The sequence below is a fragment of the Danio rerio genome, chromosome 9 (assembly GCF_052040795.2).
Source record: "Danio rerio strain M-AB ecotype USA chromosome 9, GRCz13ab, whole genome shotgun sequence".
Taxonomy (NCBI): domain Eukaryota; kingdom Metazoa; phylum Chordata; class Actinopteri; order Cypriniformes; family Danionidae; genus Danio; species Danio rerio.
Genome location: NC_141029.1, coordinates 9,060,653 through 9,074,880, shown reverse-complemented (window position 1 = coordinate 9,074,880; position 14,228 = coordinate 9,060,653). Strand labels below are relative to the sequence as shown.

General features: G+C 38.3%; 1 protein-coding gene across 1 annotated transcript in view; it reads left to right on the top strand.

Moving 5' to 3' along the window:
• Nucleotides 1-14,228, top strand: part of col4a1 (collagen, type IV, alpha 1) — a 101,097-nt gene that overhangs the window by 64,001 nt on the left and 22,868 nt on the right. The window contains exons 9-34 of the mRNA XM_087267486.1: nucleotides 2,295-2,372; nucleotides 2,474-2,536; nucleotides 2,642-2,677; nucleotides 2,769-2,807; nucleotides 4,701-4,793; nucleotides 4,893-4,928; nucleotides 5,147-5,206; nucleotides 6,884-6,919; nucleotides 7,048-7,092; nucleotides 7,185-7,217; nucleotides 7,348-7,408; nucleotides 7,501-7,536; nucleotides 7,635-7,781; nucleotides 7,938-8,015; nucleotides 8,096-8,179; nucleotides 8,914-8,984; nucleotides 9,131-9,322; nucleotides 9,466-9,634; nucleotides 9,715-9,807; nucleotides 9,905-10,009; nucleotides 10,707-10,804; nucleotides 10,907-11,057; nucleotides 11,670-11,783; nucleotides 11,874-12,041; nucleotides 12,132-12,221; nucleotides 12,693-12,845. Coding sequence (XP_087123612.1) covers nucleotides 2,295-2,372; nucleotides 2,474-2,536; nucleotides 2,642-2,677; nucleotides 2,769-2,807; nucleotides 4,701-4,793; nucleotides 4,893-4,928; nucleotides 5,147-5,206; nucleotides 6,884-6,919; nucleotides 7,048-7,092; nucleotides 7,185-7,217; nucleotides 7,348-7,408; nucleotides 7,501-7,536; nucleotides 7,635-7,781; nucleotides 7,938-8,015; nucleotides 8,096-8,179; nucleotides 8,914-8,984; nucleotides 9,131-9,322; nucleotides 9,466-9,634; nucleotides 9,715-9,807; nucleotides 9,905-10,009; nucleotides 10,707-10,804; nucleotides 10,907-11,057; nucleotides 11,670-11,783; nucleotides 11,874-12,041; nucleotides 12,132-12,221; nucleotides 12,693-12,845 — 2,329 coding nt within the window. The remainder of the gene's footprint in view (nucleotides 1-2,294; nucleotides 2,373-2,473; nucleotides 2,537-2,641; nucleotides 2,678-2,768; nucleotides 2,808-4,700; nucleotides 4,794-4,892; nucleotides 4,929-5,146; nucleotides 5,207-6,883; nucleotides 6,920-7,047; nucleotides 7,093-7,184; nucleotides 7,218-7,347; nucleotides 7,409-7,500; nucleotides 7,537-7,634; nucleotides 7,782-7,937; nucleotides 8,016-8,095; nucleotides 8,180-8,913; nucleotides 8,985-9,130; nucleotides 9,323-9,465; nucleotides 9,635-9,714; nucleotides 9,808-9,904; nucleotides 10,010-10,706; nucleotides 10,805-10,906; nucleotides 11,058-11,669; nucleotides 11,784-11,873; nucleotides 12,042-12,131; nucleotides 12,222-12,692; nucleotides 12,846-14,228) is intronic.

Sequence of the window (14,228 nt, the reverse complement as noted above, 5' to 3'; positions counted from 1 at the left end):
GTTAGTATATAGCATAATATATATACATAGTATATATACTATTACCAACATTCTAATAGAAATTATGTTTAAACAGTGAACTTAAAGCAAACGAAGCATGAAGGATCCCTAATGGTCATTGTAAATCCCTATAAATGATTGCGACCAATTACTTATCACAGCTTAAAATTTTAAGTAAAGTTAAATGATCAAGATTGAATGTGTTGACATAACTTACAGATGTTAACATTTCAATATGTTCCCTAGTCAAATGCTTGCTGTCGCTGTGGCAGTAGTAACACTGCAAAAAATGCTTTTCTTGCTTAGATTTTTTTGTCTTATTTCTAGTCTAAATATCTAAAATTTCTTATATTAAGAAGCATTTTCTAGACAAGCAAAACAAATTGTCTTGTTTTGAGAAATTAAATGCCAATATTAAGTGAGTTTTTCATTAAAACAAGCAAAATAATCTGCCAATGGGGTAAGCAAATTAATCTTGTTTTTTCTTTTGATGTAAGATTATTTTGCTTGCCCCATTGGCAGATTATTTTGCTTGTTTTAAGGAAAAACTCACTAAATATTGGCCTATTATTTCTCAAAACAAGACAGTATGTTTTGCTTGTCTAGAAAATTCTTCTTGATTTAGGAATTGTTAGATATTTGGACTAGAAACAAGACAAAAAATCTAAGTAAGAAAAGCATTTTTTGCAGTGAGTGCGCGTGCAGCTTTTGACGGCTGGGTGGTGATTTAACCATAAATTTTCAGCTTTACTTTTTCACAATACTAGATAGGACGGTACTGTATGTAAACCTTATATGATGTGTTCAATTTAAATATAATTTTGTTTGGTTGTTTTGGTTTTCTTAGAGATAAACATGCTTTTAAATTATACAGTGTGTTTTAGAAAATATGCAATTCATGGTGAGAAGCATAGCACTAGGCTGCAAAAATTAAGCAAATATAGGAATTAAGTTCTTTAGCCTTTATAGTGCCCTATTAAATTGTGTTGGGGTGAAAATAATGTTTGATTTCTAAATCCTTTGGTTTTATTTAGATTATGACAAAATCCCAAAAATAAGCAAACAAATAGATAAATTAAGCACAGATTGTGATGGCATTTGTTAAAACAGCACAGGACAAGATGTGTTTAATAAAGCTAATTAAATGTCTGTCATTCTGAAGGAATAACAAAGGGCAAAAAAAAAAAAAAAAACGCTTTGCTATTCAGTCAGCATGCACGGTGTAACTGTTTTCAAAGTCTGTCTAATTTGTTTCACTGCAAGCTAATGCATACAAGATAATACTAAAAGAACTTCTTTAGCAGGGTATTTACAGCTATTGTATATTTCTGTCCATTTGGATTCCATCCCTTTGTGCCCTCTGGTGGCATAATCGCAAACTGCTGTTACACCTAAAAAAACATGTTCTTTATCCTTTAGTGTGGCGGCGGTGCCACTTGTGGCGATAATGGTCCATTTGAAGTGTCACTCACTGTATAGACCTTTTTTTTAGAAAGCCAAAATTCCCCTTGTGCTTTGCGTGTATGCGCAGATCTTCAGTTCGGCAGCTGATACGTATAAACAGTCACATTTGGACAGCTTTGAAACAATAGTTGGAGCACGCATTGAAGAGCTGCTGAACTAACAGCTGACAAATCGGGAACACACACACACACAAATTTCTGACGGAAGACACGTGACCTAGGAGAACATTTTCTCTCACGCTTGAACCACATCTGAAAGATTATAACGGCTTTAACACTTTTCAAAGTTGTGTGTCACAAAATCACTCCGTAATCCACTCAAAGCGCTATTGAAACCCATTTTCGGATTGCAAATTACCTATTGTAAGCGGAAGTTCTAAACATTCTACCTTAAGACGCTGGTCACTATGGTGCCCTCCATGCAGCAGCCAAGAAAAAGGTCTATATATATTAAAGCTTTACTTGGGTAAACTTATTAGACTTAAAGCAAAAAGTGTCAGCTGATCTCCTATATATTAGTTAATTGAACTGCTTCAAACAACCGAGTTTTATATAATACAAATATGTGTAAATAAAAACAAATACATTTTGAATTAAATAAATACACTTATATCCACTAAATATCACAGTTTAAGTGAAGTAAACTTTAAATTGAAGGCAGTACAAAGAATTTTTTTCTTTGTTTGCCCAAAAAGTTTGCCCAAAAAGCATATTCACTGCTCATTATTAATGATCTATTGTTAACCAATTGGAAACTTTATATAAAGTGTTGAGATCCTCTGTCAAGTAACTGAATCAAACTTGTGTGTGTACTAAATTTCACTTTCACAGGGGGATCCAGGTGGTGTTATTGGATTACCCATCCCTCTAAAAGGAGACAGAGGCTTGCCAGGACAACACGGTTTCCCAGTAAGCATATTTTTTTATTTAATGCATTTCTCTGTGTTTCCTATTTGTACACATATATTCACTGTTTCCAAAAAATAATTTATTCTCTTTTCTAATTTTAGGGTCAAAAAGGTAATGCTGGACAACAAGGGCCTGTTGGTCCACCTGGACCTTATGGACCTCCGGTGAGTCTTAGGCTCAAATCTCTGAAACAAATAACAGCTTAATGCACAATCAATTAACATAGTGAACTCCGTCTCGGATCTCACATCATGCTATTTTGCTTTAAGGGAAGACCAGGTGATCCTGGACAAAAAGGAGAGCCGGTAAGGGTTTGTGTTTGGTCTCTAAAAGTGAATAGTGGCTAGTGATTGTCTTACCTGATAACTAGTGTCTGTCTTACTTGATGTTTTGCAGGGTGACAAGCTGACCTTTATTGGTGAGAAAGGGGAAAAGGTGAGTTCTAGATTTTCTTACAGTGTCGTGGCACTTGCAATATATCAGTGTTGGGGTAATGCATTACAATTAATGCGAGTTATGTAATAATATTACTTTACAACAAGTAAAGCAATGCATCAAAAACAAAGTATTATTATTTGGGTTACTTTTTTAAAAAAATGTAATGTGAGTTACTTTAAAGTTTAATAGCTTTAAAAATTGATTGCTGATTAAAAATTAGCATAGTCACATCGAGTGCCATAATCAATGAGAGAAATCGGGAACAGATACATACAGTTGAAGTGAGAATTATTAGCCCCCTGAATTATTAGACAGCTTGTTTATTTGCTCCGACTCACAGTTCTAAAGTTTACTTTCAAACAGTTTATTATATTTTCAAGACCAGAGGTGAACTATCTGCTGCTGCTTTTATTTTGACAACAAAATGTCATGTAAAATGGCACTCAAGCTCATATTATTAGCATTTAACACTGAATAAAGCACTTGAGGTGTACCTGAGGTTATCATTGTCAGTTTGTCCAGTTGATCAGCTGCAAGAAACAGAAACCATCTTTAAAATATTAGTTTCAGGTGTTTGTTAGAACAAAAAAAAATGTAATATGGAAAATATTCCCTCTATCGCGTGCCATTTCTTTAATTTAGAACAGAGTTTAAATCAGCCCTCATCTCTGACAGTCTGCTGTTGTTGTCGTCAAGCTGGCAACCTGTGCTTGCATGTGTTTTGAACTAGGTGTGCAATACCTTGTTTAACCACTGGGTGTCAAACTTACCACACCTTGAACTGTTAATCCTGCCTAATATACTTTCACACTATATTATTATAAACACATTCTTGTTTGCATATGTGCAGTTTTTCCCCCTGAATGGACTTTTCTCATTATAAAAATCAATAATGAAAACAAAAAAGTATTCCTCACTCAAATTAATGCTATTTTTTCCCTTACCAGTGTGAAATACTTTCTGTTTCATACCTGAACTTTATAACTACTAGAATTGAATAGAGGCAATTCTCACCATTCATATTCAATTGTACCAAATTAAATTTTTAATTTTTAATGATCATATTTATATTCAAAGCCTATATTCAAAGAGATTTTCTATTTAATATTTGAATGTCTGCCATCATATTTTGCAAAGTTATTACCTTAAATTTCTGTAATATAGCTTGTATTTGTGTACAAATTAGACTGCCTCCAAAGTAGTGTGCCTCACTTTGTCTGACAAGCGGGAAAGCAACATTTTCTTTTTCCAAAATGAAAATGTGTTTCATAAAAGTTTGAAAGACAAGTCTGAAGTAAAATTATCTTTTTTTCATATATGAAAGTCATGTTTTTGTTATCAGAACGATGCTAGGCAACAGAGGCATGCATATTCAAAAGCACAGAAAAAAAATAGCGGACACATGCATGCGCCCAATTTGATCAGTATGATCAAAGTATGAATATTAAAAACTCTTTTGTGCTTTGTAATTTGTAAAATAACAATGTTAGAATGAAATGCACGCAAATCTAGGAAAAGTTAGCGAACTAGAGTTATATTTGTGTGCTTCTTAGTGTTAAACATGATTAGAAGTTGGCTATACAGTATGTCATGAACCAATGTTTTCCAACCGCATTCCTGAAGGACAACCAACACTTTGGATGTCTCCTTTGCCTGTCACACCTATTACAAGTTTTTCAGTCTCTGCTGATGATCTAAATCAGGTGTGTTTGGTTAAGGAGACATGGTAGATGTGCAAAGCTGATGGTCCTCCAGGATCTAGTTAAGAAATACTGATATAAACAATGTGCATATTATTGTAATTTTTCCAATGTTGCATCATCACAACAGTCACATTTCCTGGTTTAGATCTCAATAATTTTAATCATTATTCCTGGCTCCTCTTATCAGGGACAAAGAGGTTTAACCGGCCCCCCAGGTCCTCCAGGAAGGTCAGAGGAATACGAAGGCCCTGCTACAACACTTTATCTTCCTGGACCACCGGTACATCATCAAATATTTAGTAAAACAAATTTATTTTTGTGTGCGGCTTTAGATAGCATTACATTGCTGAGTATTCCATATGTCTTGCATGTTTTCTAGGGTGAGACAGGCTCTACTGGAGACAAAGGAGACAAAGTAAGTGGCACACATAAACTAATACAAATAGTTAAGTGTTTCATAGTAATTAGTAGTAATATTTTATTTTAAAATCCAACATTAAAGACATTAATAATTCATTTATGTAATAAGTATATATTGTGTATGCATATCTGATCTTTAGTGATTCTACCATTTGCATCTTAGTCTACAAAAATTTAAGGAATAGGAATAATTCTTTTTGTTTTTGCACCAAGGGTTCCTGTGCACCACATCAGCATGGAATAAAAGGTGAACCAGGACCACCAGGGCCAATAGTAAGTGGCATTTACAAGAACACACCTGCATGTTTATTTTAACCAGGGGTGCCCAAATTGTTTTGCATAAAGGGCCAAAAACCATTTAATAATAATAATAATAATAATAATAATAACAATAATAATAATAATAATAATAATAATAATAATAATTTCTTACATTTATAGAAAGCTTTTCTGGGCACTCAAAGAACTTTATACATAAGGGGGAACTTCTTCATCCACTACCACCACCATGCCCCAGACCGTACACCACACACCAGCTGATTAGTGGAGCGGAGCAGTGTGATGAAGCCAATTATGATATTGGGAGGGTTAGAAGGCCATAATGGACAGAGGCCAGTGGGCAATTTTTGCCAGGATGTGGGGGTTAAACCCCTACTCTTTTTAACAACCACAGAGAGTCAGGACCTCGGTTTAACGTTTATCCAAAAGACAGCACTCACTGAGCAGTATAGAGTCGCCATCACTATACTGGGGCATTAGAACCTACACAGACCGCGGGTTGGCCTCATTAACACTACATCCAGCAGCAACCCAGCTTTCTCATGTGGTCTCCCGTCCAAGTACTGACCAAGCACAGCCCTGCTTAGCTTTAGTGGGCTACCATGTGGAAGTTGCAGAGAGCTAGCTGCCATGCTTTTAAGATTAAAATTGCCATGGGTAATTTCCAAATTCATTTCATGATATTATATATAAACATATATATATATATATATATATATATATATATATATATATATCACATCACTTTGGATTGTATTAACTAATGCAGTATAACTTTTTAAATTCTAGCTTATTGCAATAAAAGAATAAACAATCACATTTATAACACAAGTTCAATGCTGTCAAGCAGAATTCTGCCTTTGGCTTGATTCGCAAAGGCAGAATTCGCTTGATTCGTATATATTTGAAACAAAATTTGATTAAATTACACCATTTCCATTAAAACATTTAATTTCAGATTGTTTTATACATTAACAATAAAGCAAACAAATATAACGTGACATTAAATTTAAAATAAAACATTCTAAACCATTCTCAGATGGCATGGTGGGCCAAATCAAAGATTACCACGGGCCAAAAATCGGGCATCTCTGATCTAAACAATACATGCAATCTTTAATTTGTCAGCTATGGCCCTCAAAGTTTTGTCACATGTTCTATGGGGTTCAAAATTAGTTATTCTTTTCTAACATTTTTCTTTATATCATCAGATTAATAATAAAAAAAAATGCTGAGTTAAAGAAATGTAAATTTATAAGGGGCGTCTGAAGGCTTAGTTTTGTTTCATGCAATATTTTCCACTTATAAGATGGGGTGATTATGGATGACAACTTATTTTTTTATGTGATTTATATAGATTTATAAATCGTTTAATGAATGCTTATTCATTTTAGCATGACTTCTGTGAATAGTAAGCTAACTAACGTTATTGAATGCAATGAAATATCAGGAAACATCATACAGCAGCACTTGAGCTGTTTGAAACAAGCCTAAAGTGATAATTATGGTTCTATAGAAGGATTTGAGATTATTCATTTAGCATATTGGCCTTATGTGTAAGCAAGAATATCTGATCATTTGCATTACATTGCATGTTTGTTTGTTTTTTTTTTCTTAGAAATGGCTGTTGAAAATCTGAGCTTCAATTTATGTATTTCATTTTTTTCAAAGGGAAAACCAGGGAAAGATGGACAGAGTGGAGAAAAGGTAGAGCATATTAATCTTAGATAAAGATTTCAGATCTCATGATCAAGTGTAGCATTAGCTACTTGTACGTGTTTTTTAATTTCAAATACTTTGGCCACACTTATTATTTTTGAACACTTTTGTGATAGGGGGAAATCGGCTTCCCTGGTAATCCTGGGCTTGATGGCTTCAAGGTAAGAAATTTCATTATTATTGTTTATCAAGGATATATAAATGATTTGACCTATTTAATTTATTTTACTCACAATTTGTGTTCATTGTTCAGGGTGACAAAGGAGAAAGAGGGCCACCAGGATATGTACGTGTTATCTAAATCTATCATCTAAAACTGTACTGAACGATAACAAGTCCTATACTGCTTCTAAACATCATGCACTTAGTACAATGTCATATACTGGTGGAAACAAATTATAATAATTAACTTACAGGGTGCTGGTTCTCCTGGCCCTCCTGGTCCTCCAGGCCTCCCTGGAGCAGAAGGAGAAACAGGTAATGTCTGTATAATGTCTTTGTCCATGTGTGGTTGTCTTTGTCAGATTGCTCAGTCTTATTATCTGTTCATCTGCTTTTAAATATATCAGGTTTTCAAGGAGAGCCAGGAGCTCCTGGTCCCCCAGGTGAGAGAAAAAAACACTTTGATAGGATTAGGTTAGCATTTTGTAGCACTGTAGTTCACAATAATGATTCTTTGCCTCGTGATCATGATTGACTGCAGGCAGATATATCGAGGGTCCTCCTGGACCACCTGGCTTCCCTGGAGAGATTGGCAGGAAAGGAGAAAAAGGAGCCGATGGACGGTCTTTTCCAGGTCCCAAAGGAACTGATGGGCAACCTGGCCCACCCGGACCGCCAGGACCTATTAGTAAGAGCATAATAAACACAAATGATCATGTCAGGTTTTGATATCAACTTGTCATAGTTTTGTTTTCAAGTGCAAAGCAAATGGCACCATGTGTGAAGAGGCTTGTGTTGTTCCATTTATTATCAAGTTCAGAGTGACACTGTGTTATTATTTTAGATGAGGAATGTGATGTTACAAAAGGAGCTCCAGGCCCTCCGGGACCTCCAGGGTTGCAAGGAGAGGTGGGACAGAAAGGTGAGAGACATTAGGTCAGTCATTTGTTCACTGTAGTTTTGATTCCTCTAAATCACTTCTGAACTGCTCTACTCATACAGGTGATCAAGGTGAAACATGCACAGAGTGCAATGCTTTTGGTCCCCCTGGTTTGCCTGGTCCTCAAGGGCCAAAGGGTCTGCAAGGTAAGAAGCAATGAGCAAGGCTTTGTTTTAGTACAGGGGTTTTCAAAGTGTGAGCTGCGCCTCCCCTGGGGGGCGCCAGAGCATGTCAGGGGAGGCGCGGGAAAAAATGTTATATAATAAAAATATAATTATTAAGTTTAATTATTATATGTATTTTTAGTATTTTTAAACGTTTTAAGTAAACAAAGCTAAAAAAATAATACGTTAAAAATAAGAAAACCTTTTTTACCCAGAAGGCCATAGCTGTGAATTCGCTTCTGTTTGACAAGCCCGCCATTACAGGTATATGCCTGCTAATCATGCTGCTAATGCAATGAATCGGTTTCTGAGACCCCCGATTCAAAGCCTTCAAGTTCAGGGCTTAAACCCAAAAGACGACGATATGATTATCAGTATTTGAGTTTAGGATTTACGTGGACAGGACCAGCAGATGAACCACGACCTTTATGTGTGGTTTGTCAAGATATTTTGGCTAATGACAGCATGAGACCCGCTAAACTTCGGCGACACCTTGAAACCAAGCATGATGAGGCAGCAAGAAATCCTCCAGAATTTGTGTGTGTGTGTGTGTGTGTGTGTGTGTGTGTGCGCGTGCGTGCATGTTTGGGAGGAGGGGGCGCCAATGGATAAGTTGTGTCAAAAGGGAGGCCCACTGTCTTAGTCTTTGAAAAACCCAGTTTTAGTATATAGTTTTATTCTTGGATTATGCATGATATTGGATGTTTTTATTTCAGGTTTTCCTGGACCAGCAGGTATTAAAGGCGAGAAGGGTTTGCCAGGGCCCAGTGGGCCAGCTGGAAATGCTGTAAGTTTATTTTGCATTGTAATTTAACAATAAATAATTTAGAATAGATACAGATTTGCTCTGTGCAAAATATAAATGTAGATATACTGTAAAACATTTTGGAATCTTACAATTTCCTATTTTGCATGTTTTTGTGTATTTTGTAGGGTTTTAATGGTGCTCCAGGTTTGATGGGTAAACCTGGTGCTCAAGGTGAACCTGGTGATATATTTGTGGCTCCTGGGCTGAAGGGAGATAAGGGCTTACCTGGTACTACTGGAGACAGAGGATTCCCGGGTGTTGATGGGCTCCCAGGAAAAGATGGACGACCAGGATATCCTGGAACCAAGGGAGAGCCTGTACGTGCTAACTCTTAGACATATGCCAATTATACTTCTCTTTTGTGTCTTTTTTTCTAGTGCACCAAGTTCTGTTGTCTCTTCTACAATATTTTATTATTCGTAGAAATGTCTGATTTATTGATTATATTTTCTATGGTTAGGCTAAATTCGGAATTAAGGGTGATCGTGGCCCAGATGGAGATTTTGGAGTTCCTGGCCCTCCAGGCGAAAGAGGTCCCCCAGGTGAACCAGGTATAGGTCGGCCAGGTCAACCTGGAGATAAGGGATCTGCAGGATTCCCTGGTGCACCAGGAAGGCCAGGACTACAAGGTCAGTGATTTAAAATTTATCTAGAGGTTTACTGTTCTTTAGTAAAGCCCTAATCCCTATTTTTTTTTTTTTTTTTGTAGGAGCTAAAGGTGAAGCTGGAAAAGTCATAAGTTTACCTGGGCCTCAGGGTGCCCCAGGGCCTCGTGGAGAGAGTGGTAGACCTGGTCTTCAAGGTACATTTAATGGATATGATTGTATCATCCTTCTCAGTAACTGCAATCATTTCTACAAGGCAAAATTGATTATGTTGATTTCTCTTTTGTTGCCCAGGTGATAGAGGATTTCCAGGTGAACGTGGGGTTCCAGGATTCCCTGGAGATAAAGGTGACCCTGGACTGCCAGGAATTGGACTTCCAGGACCCCCGGGGCCAAAAGGTAAACTGCAAATGCCAAACTATAACAGTCTGTTTATGATTAAAGAGGAAATGCAACTGTATCTTTTAAACTGATTTCACTGCTGATTACAGATTGATATCAGTGATGTCACTTAGGTGGGACATTCTGAATAATCTGCACTTGACACTATTTTTTTTAACCGTAACCTGAGATCATTCTTAATACTAGCAATCAAACCTTGGTTTGTTTGGTTAGTAAATAATGCACCAGTTCAGCAAGTAATAGGAATTAGAGAATGTTTCTGACAGCGGGTTCCCTTTATGATGTAGAAATCATGGTGAGGCTGATTGTAGCTCTCCATGTCAGTCAATGCTGCATTTTTTTGGACACTGCAACTAAGCCCCTTGTTGAGAATGAACATATACAAAGGAACACAGTTCCTATGGCATATTAATGACTTACTGTGGTGCCTCACTGAGTGTGATCATTTTGTGTTCCGTCCATTTCTGCAAACTCTGCTTCATGGTTGAATGTGCAAAATGCAATGGCAACAATGCTTCAGTAGCCCCTTTAAAAAAAGAAAATAACAGAAACGTTATGTTCTGGCAAATGCACATTTTAGCTGTTAGTGTTGCTGATTTTAGTGAAAATTACTTTGCATAAATGGGTGTCAAAATGTTTAAGTTATATCATTTATCTAGATGTCTTTCTAATTGACCATATTTTCTTCTGCTAGGGTACTCTGGTATTCCAGGACCAAGTGGAATCCCAGGAGAGTCTGGCGAACCAGGTCAGGATGGCTTACCTGGTCGCGCAGGAACACCTGGTCAAAAAGTATGATGGTGGATGTCATTCAGATATTCAAGTATTGCTCTTTTTATAGAAAATATAAATTATTTGACTTTGTTCATTGACTATGATCCATATTATGTGCAGGGTGAACCTGGCAGGGGTCTTCCTGGTCCTAAGGGTACTACAGGTCTACCAGGAGTGCCAGGATTTCCAGGGGAAAAGGGTAATACTGGAATGCCAGGGGTTCCTGGAACAGAAGGACGTACTGGGCCACCTGGACCTCAAGGACTTAAAGGTACAGTTGTCATCATATCATGTCATTTTCATCCGCTTATCCGGGCCTGGGTCGCGGGGGTAGCAGTCTTAGGAGAGAACTCCAGACTTCCCTCTGCCCAGACACTTCCTCCAGCTCCTCCGGGGGGATCCCGAGGCATTCCCAGGTTAACCAAGAGATATAATCCCTCCAGCGTGTCCTGGGTGTTCCCCGAGACCTTCTCTTGGTGGGACATGCCTGGAACATCTGCCTAGGTAGGAGTCCCGGAGGCATCCGAAACAGATGCCCGAGCTACCTCAGCTGACCTCTCCCGATGTGGAGGAGCAAGGGCTCTACTCCGAACTCCTCCAGGGTAACAGAGCTCCTCACACTGTCTATAAGAGTGCGCCCTGCCACCCTACAAAGGAAACTCATTTCAGCCGCTTGTTTCCGAGATTTTGTTCTTTCGGTCATGACCCAAAGCTTATGACCATAGGGGAGAATAGGAACAAAGATTGACAGTTAGGTATAGAAAGGGAGTTATATTATAATCTTCTATTATTATGGGACTGTGTATGATTGATGGTTTATAAAAATGTAGGGGGTAATTAAAAGTGTTATAATAGCTCCTGATTAATTTTGTTACTTTTGCAGGTAACCCTGGACCACCTGGAGTCCATGGTGCACTAGGGCCACCAGGTCCTCCAGGACTTGGAGAACCTGGAGCTCCTGGACCACTGGGGCCACCTGGAGGCCCTGGACCTATTGGTAAGATGTTTCTATTAACTAGCACCCACACTTACATGCCCAGATGTTCACATTTGACATAGTTTGTGACAAGTCTTGGTAATGTCCCAGGCCAGTCTGGAATAAAGGGTGACAAGGGTTATCAAGGACTACCTGGTTTGGACATGCCTGGCCCTCCAGGAGACAGAGGTAGCCCTGGTGTCCCAGGTCTACCAGGATCAAAGGGTTTGCCTGGGCAACCAGGAGTTCCTGGAAAAGATGGCTTTCCTGGCGAACGTGGTGAGTGTTTACTCCTTGCCATCTAATAAAGCCTATTAGATGCTGATTTTTTGTTGCTCAAAAGAATTCATATTTGAATTTGTTTTTCAGGTCCTAAAGGAGAAATTGGAATCATGGGAATGGCAGGACCACCAGGATTTCAAGGTTTAGTTGGAAATCCTGGAGATCCTGGGCAAAAGGGTATGTGAACACACAATAGAAACAATCTCTATCATTCATTCATTCATTTTTTTTCGGCTAAGTCTCTTTATTAATATGGGATCACCACAGCGGAATGAACCACCAACTTATCCAGCATATGTTTTAAGCAGCGGAGGATCTTCCAGCCACAACCCAACACCCATACACTCTTGCATTCACACACATACACTACAGCCGATGTAGTTTATTCAATTCACCTATACTGTCTTTGGACTGTGGGGAAAGCCGGTGCACCCGGAGGAAACCCATGCAAACACAGGGAGAACATGCAAACTCCACACAGAAATGCCAGAGCTCAAACCAGCGACCTTCTTGCTGTGAGGCGACCGTGCTATCCACTGCGCCACTTTGACGCCCTACAATTGCTATTATTTGGATAGAAAAAGGATCTGTTGTGTTACTTATTACAGTGTCATGGCATTATTAATGACATTATTGTGCCTCTTTCAGGTGACCCAGGTATGCCTGGCATCAGAGGAGACTTTGGTGATTTAGGCACCAAGGGTGAGAGAGGAGAGCCGGGTCTACAGGGGCCACCTGGAAATATGAGTGATGTGGACATGGAACACATGAAAGGGGATAAAGGAGACATAGGAGACAGAGGTACAGAAAGCAGAAATGAATTTAGAATGAAAAATTGTATGTCGTTGCAAAAGGATATTTCAAGAGTTCACACTTAGCTGATGATTGATTATAAGCAAGTTTGGCAAGCTGTCCCGGAAGAGAGCCCTTAGCTCAAAAGGTCCTTGAGCCCTGGGGTCCCTCCCATTTGCAGGGCGAGAGAGGAGCTTTGAGCTCAGGTAGATCTTGACAACTCCCCTTGATAAGAGCTGATGACTTAAATGAATGCTATGAAGAGATATGCTGCAGGATGAGTGATCGTCTGTAGTGCTAAATTTAGATTGATCAATTCACTTGTTGTGCATGTTTGTGGAATGTGGGAGGAAACCGGAAGACCCAGGGAAAACCCACGTGAGCACGGGAAGAACATGCAAACTACGCACAGAAACGACCGCCGGCCTGTTAAAGGACTAGAAACATTGAGGTTTACCTGAACCTACTTACTAACTGGCCACCGTTACATGTGCTAACAACTGACTTCAGAAAAATCAGAATAATCAGAAATCAGAAAATCAGAAAAATACCCACTTGCAATCTACAAGTAAGTAAGTAAGTAAAGTTTTTTTATGAAGCACATTTACTTCAGTTTGGCACTGACCAAAGTGCTGAACAAAACCATAGCACACACTCTAAAAGAGTAAAAAAAAACAATAAAAGTAATAATAGGAAAAAAAGTATTACAGCAACAACCACAATAAAGATTAAAAGCCTATGAATGCAATACAATGAAAATGTGTCTTAAATCTAGACTTAAAAATAGAGAGAGAAGAAGCACTTGTAATATCCGGTGGCAGCTGGTTCCACAAAAAAGGAGCAGCGACTGCAAAGGCTCTATCCCCTTTCAATTTAAGTCGTGACCGAGGAATTTGAAGTAAAATTTTATTTGAGGACCTAAGAGACCGAGGAGTTGACTGTAAGTTAATGAGCTCTGATATATAAGAAGGTGCTTGCCCATTCAGTGCTTTAAAAACAATAAGTAAAATCTTGAACTGAATTCTAAAATTACCAGGAAGCCAATGAATGGATGCTAAAACTGGAGAGATATGAGCATGTTGTTTGGTGCCTGTTAAAAGTCTAGCTGCCGCATTTTGAACCAACTGAAACCGTGCCAATGAGGATTGGGGGAGACCAACATATAAAGAATTGCAATAGTCTAGGCGGGACGTGATAAAAGCATGTATGACCTTTTCCAGATCTTGAAAGGAAAGAATGGATTTGAGTCTGGAGATGATCCTCAGCTGATAATAACTATTCTTAACCACTGAGCTAATTTGTTTTTCTAGACAAAGCTCAGAATCAAAGATAACTCCTAGATTTTTTACTTGCGATTTAACATACGGTGCAAGACTTCCCAAGCCCCCTATA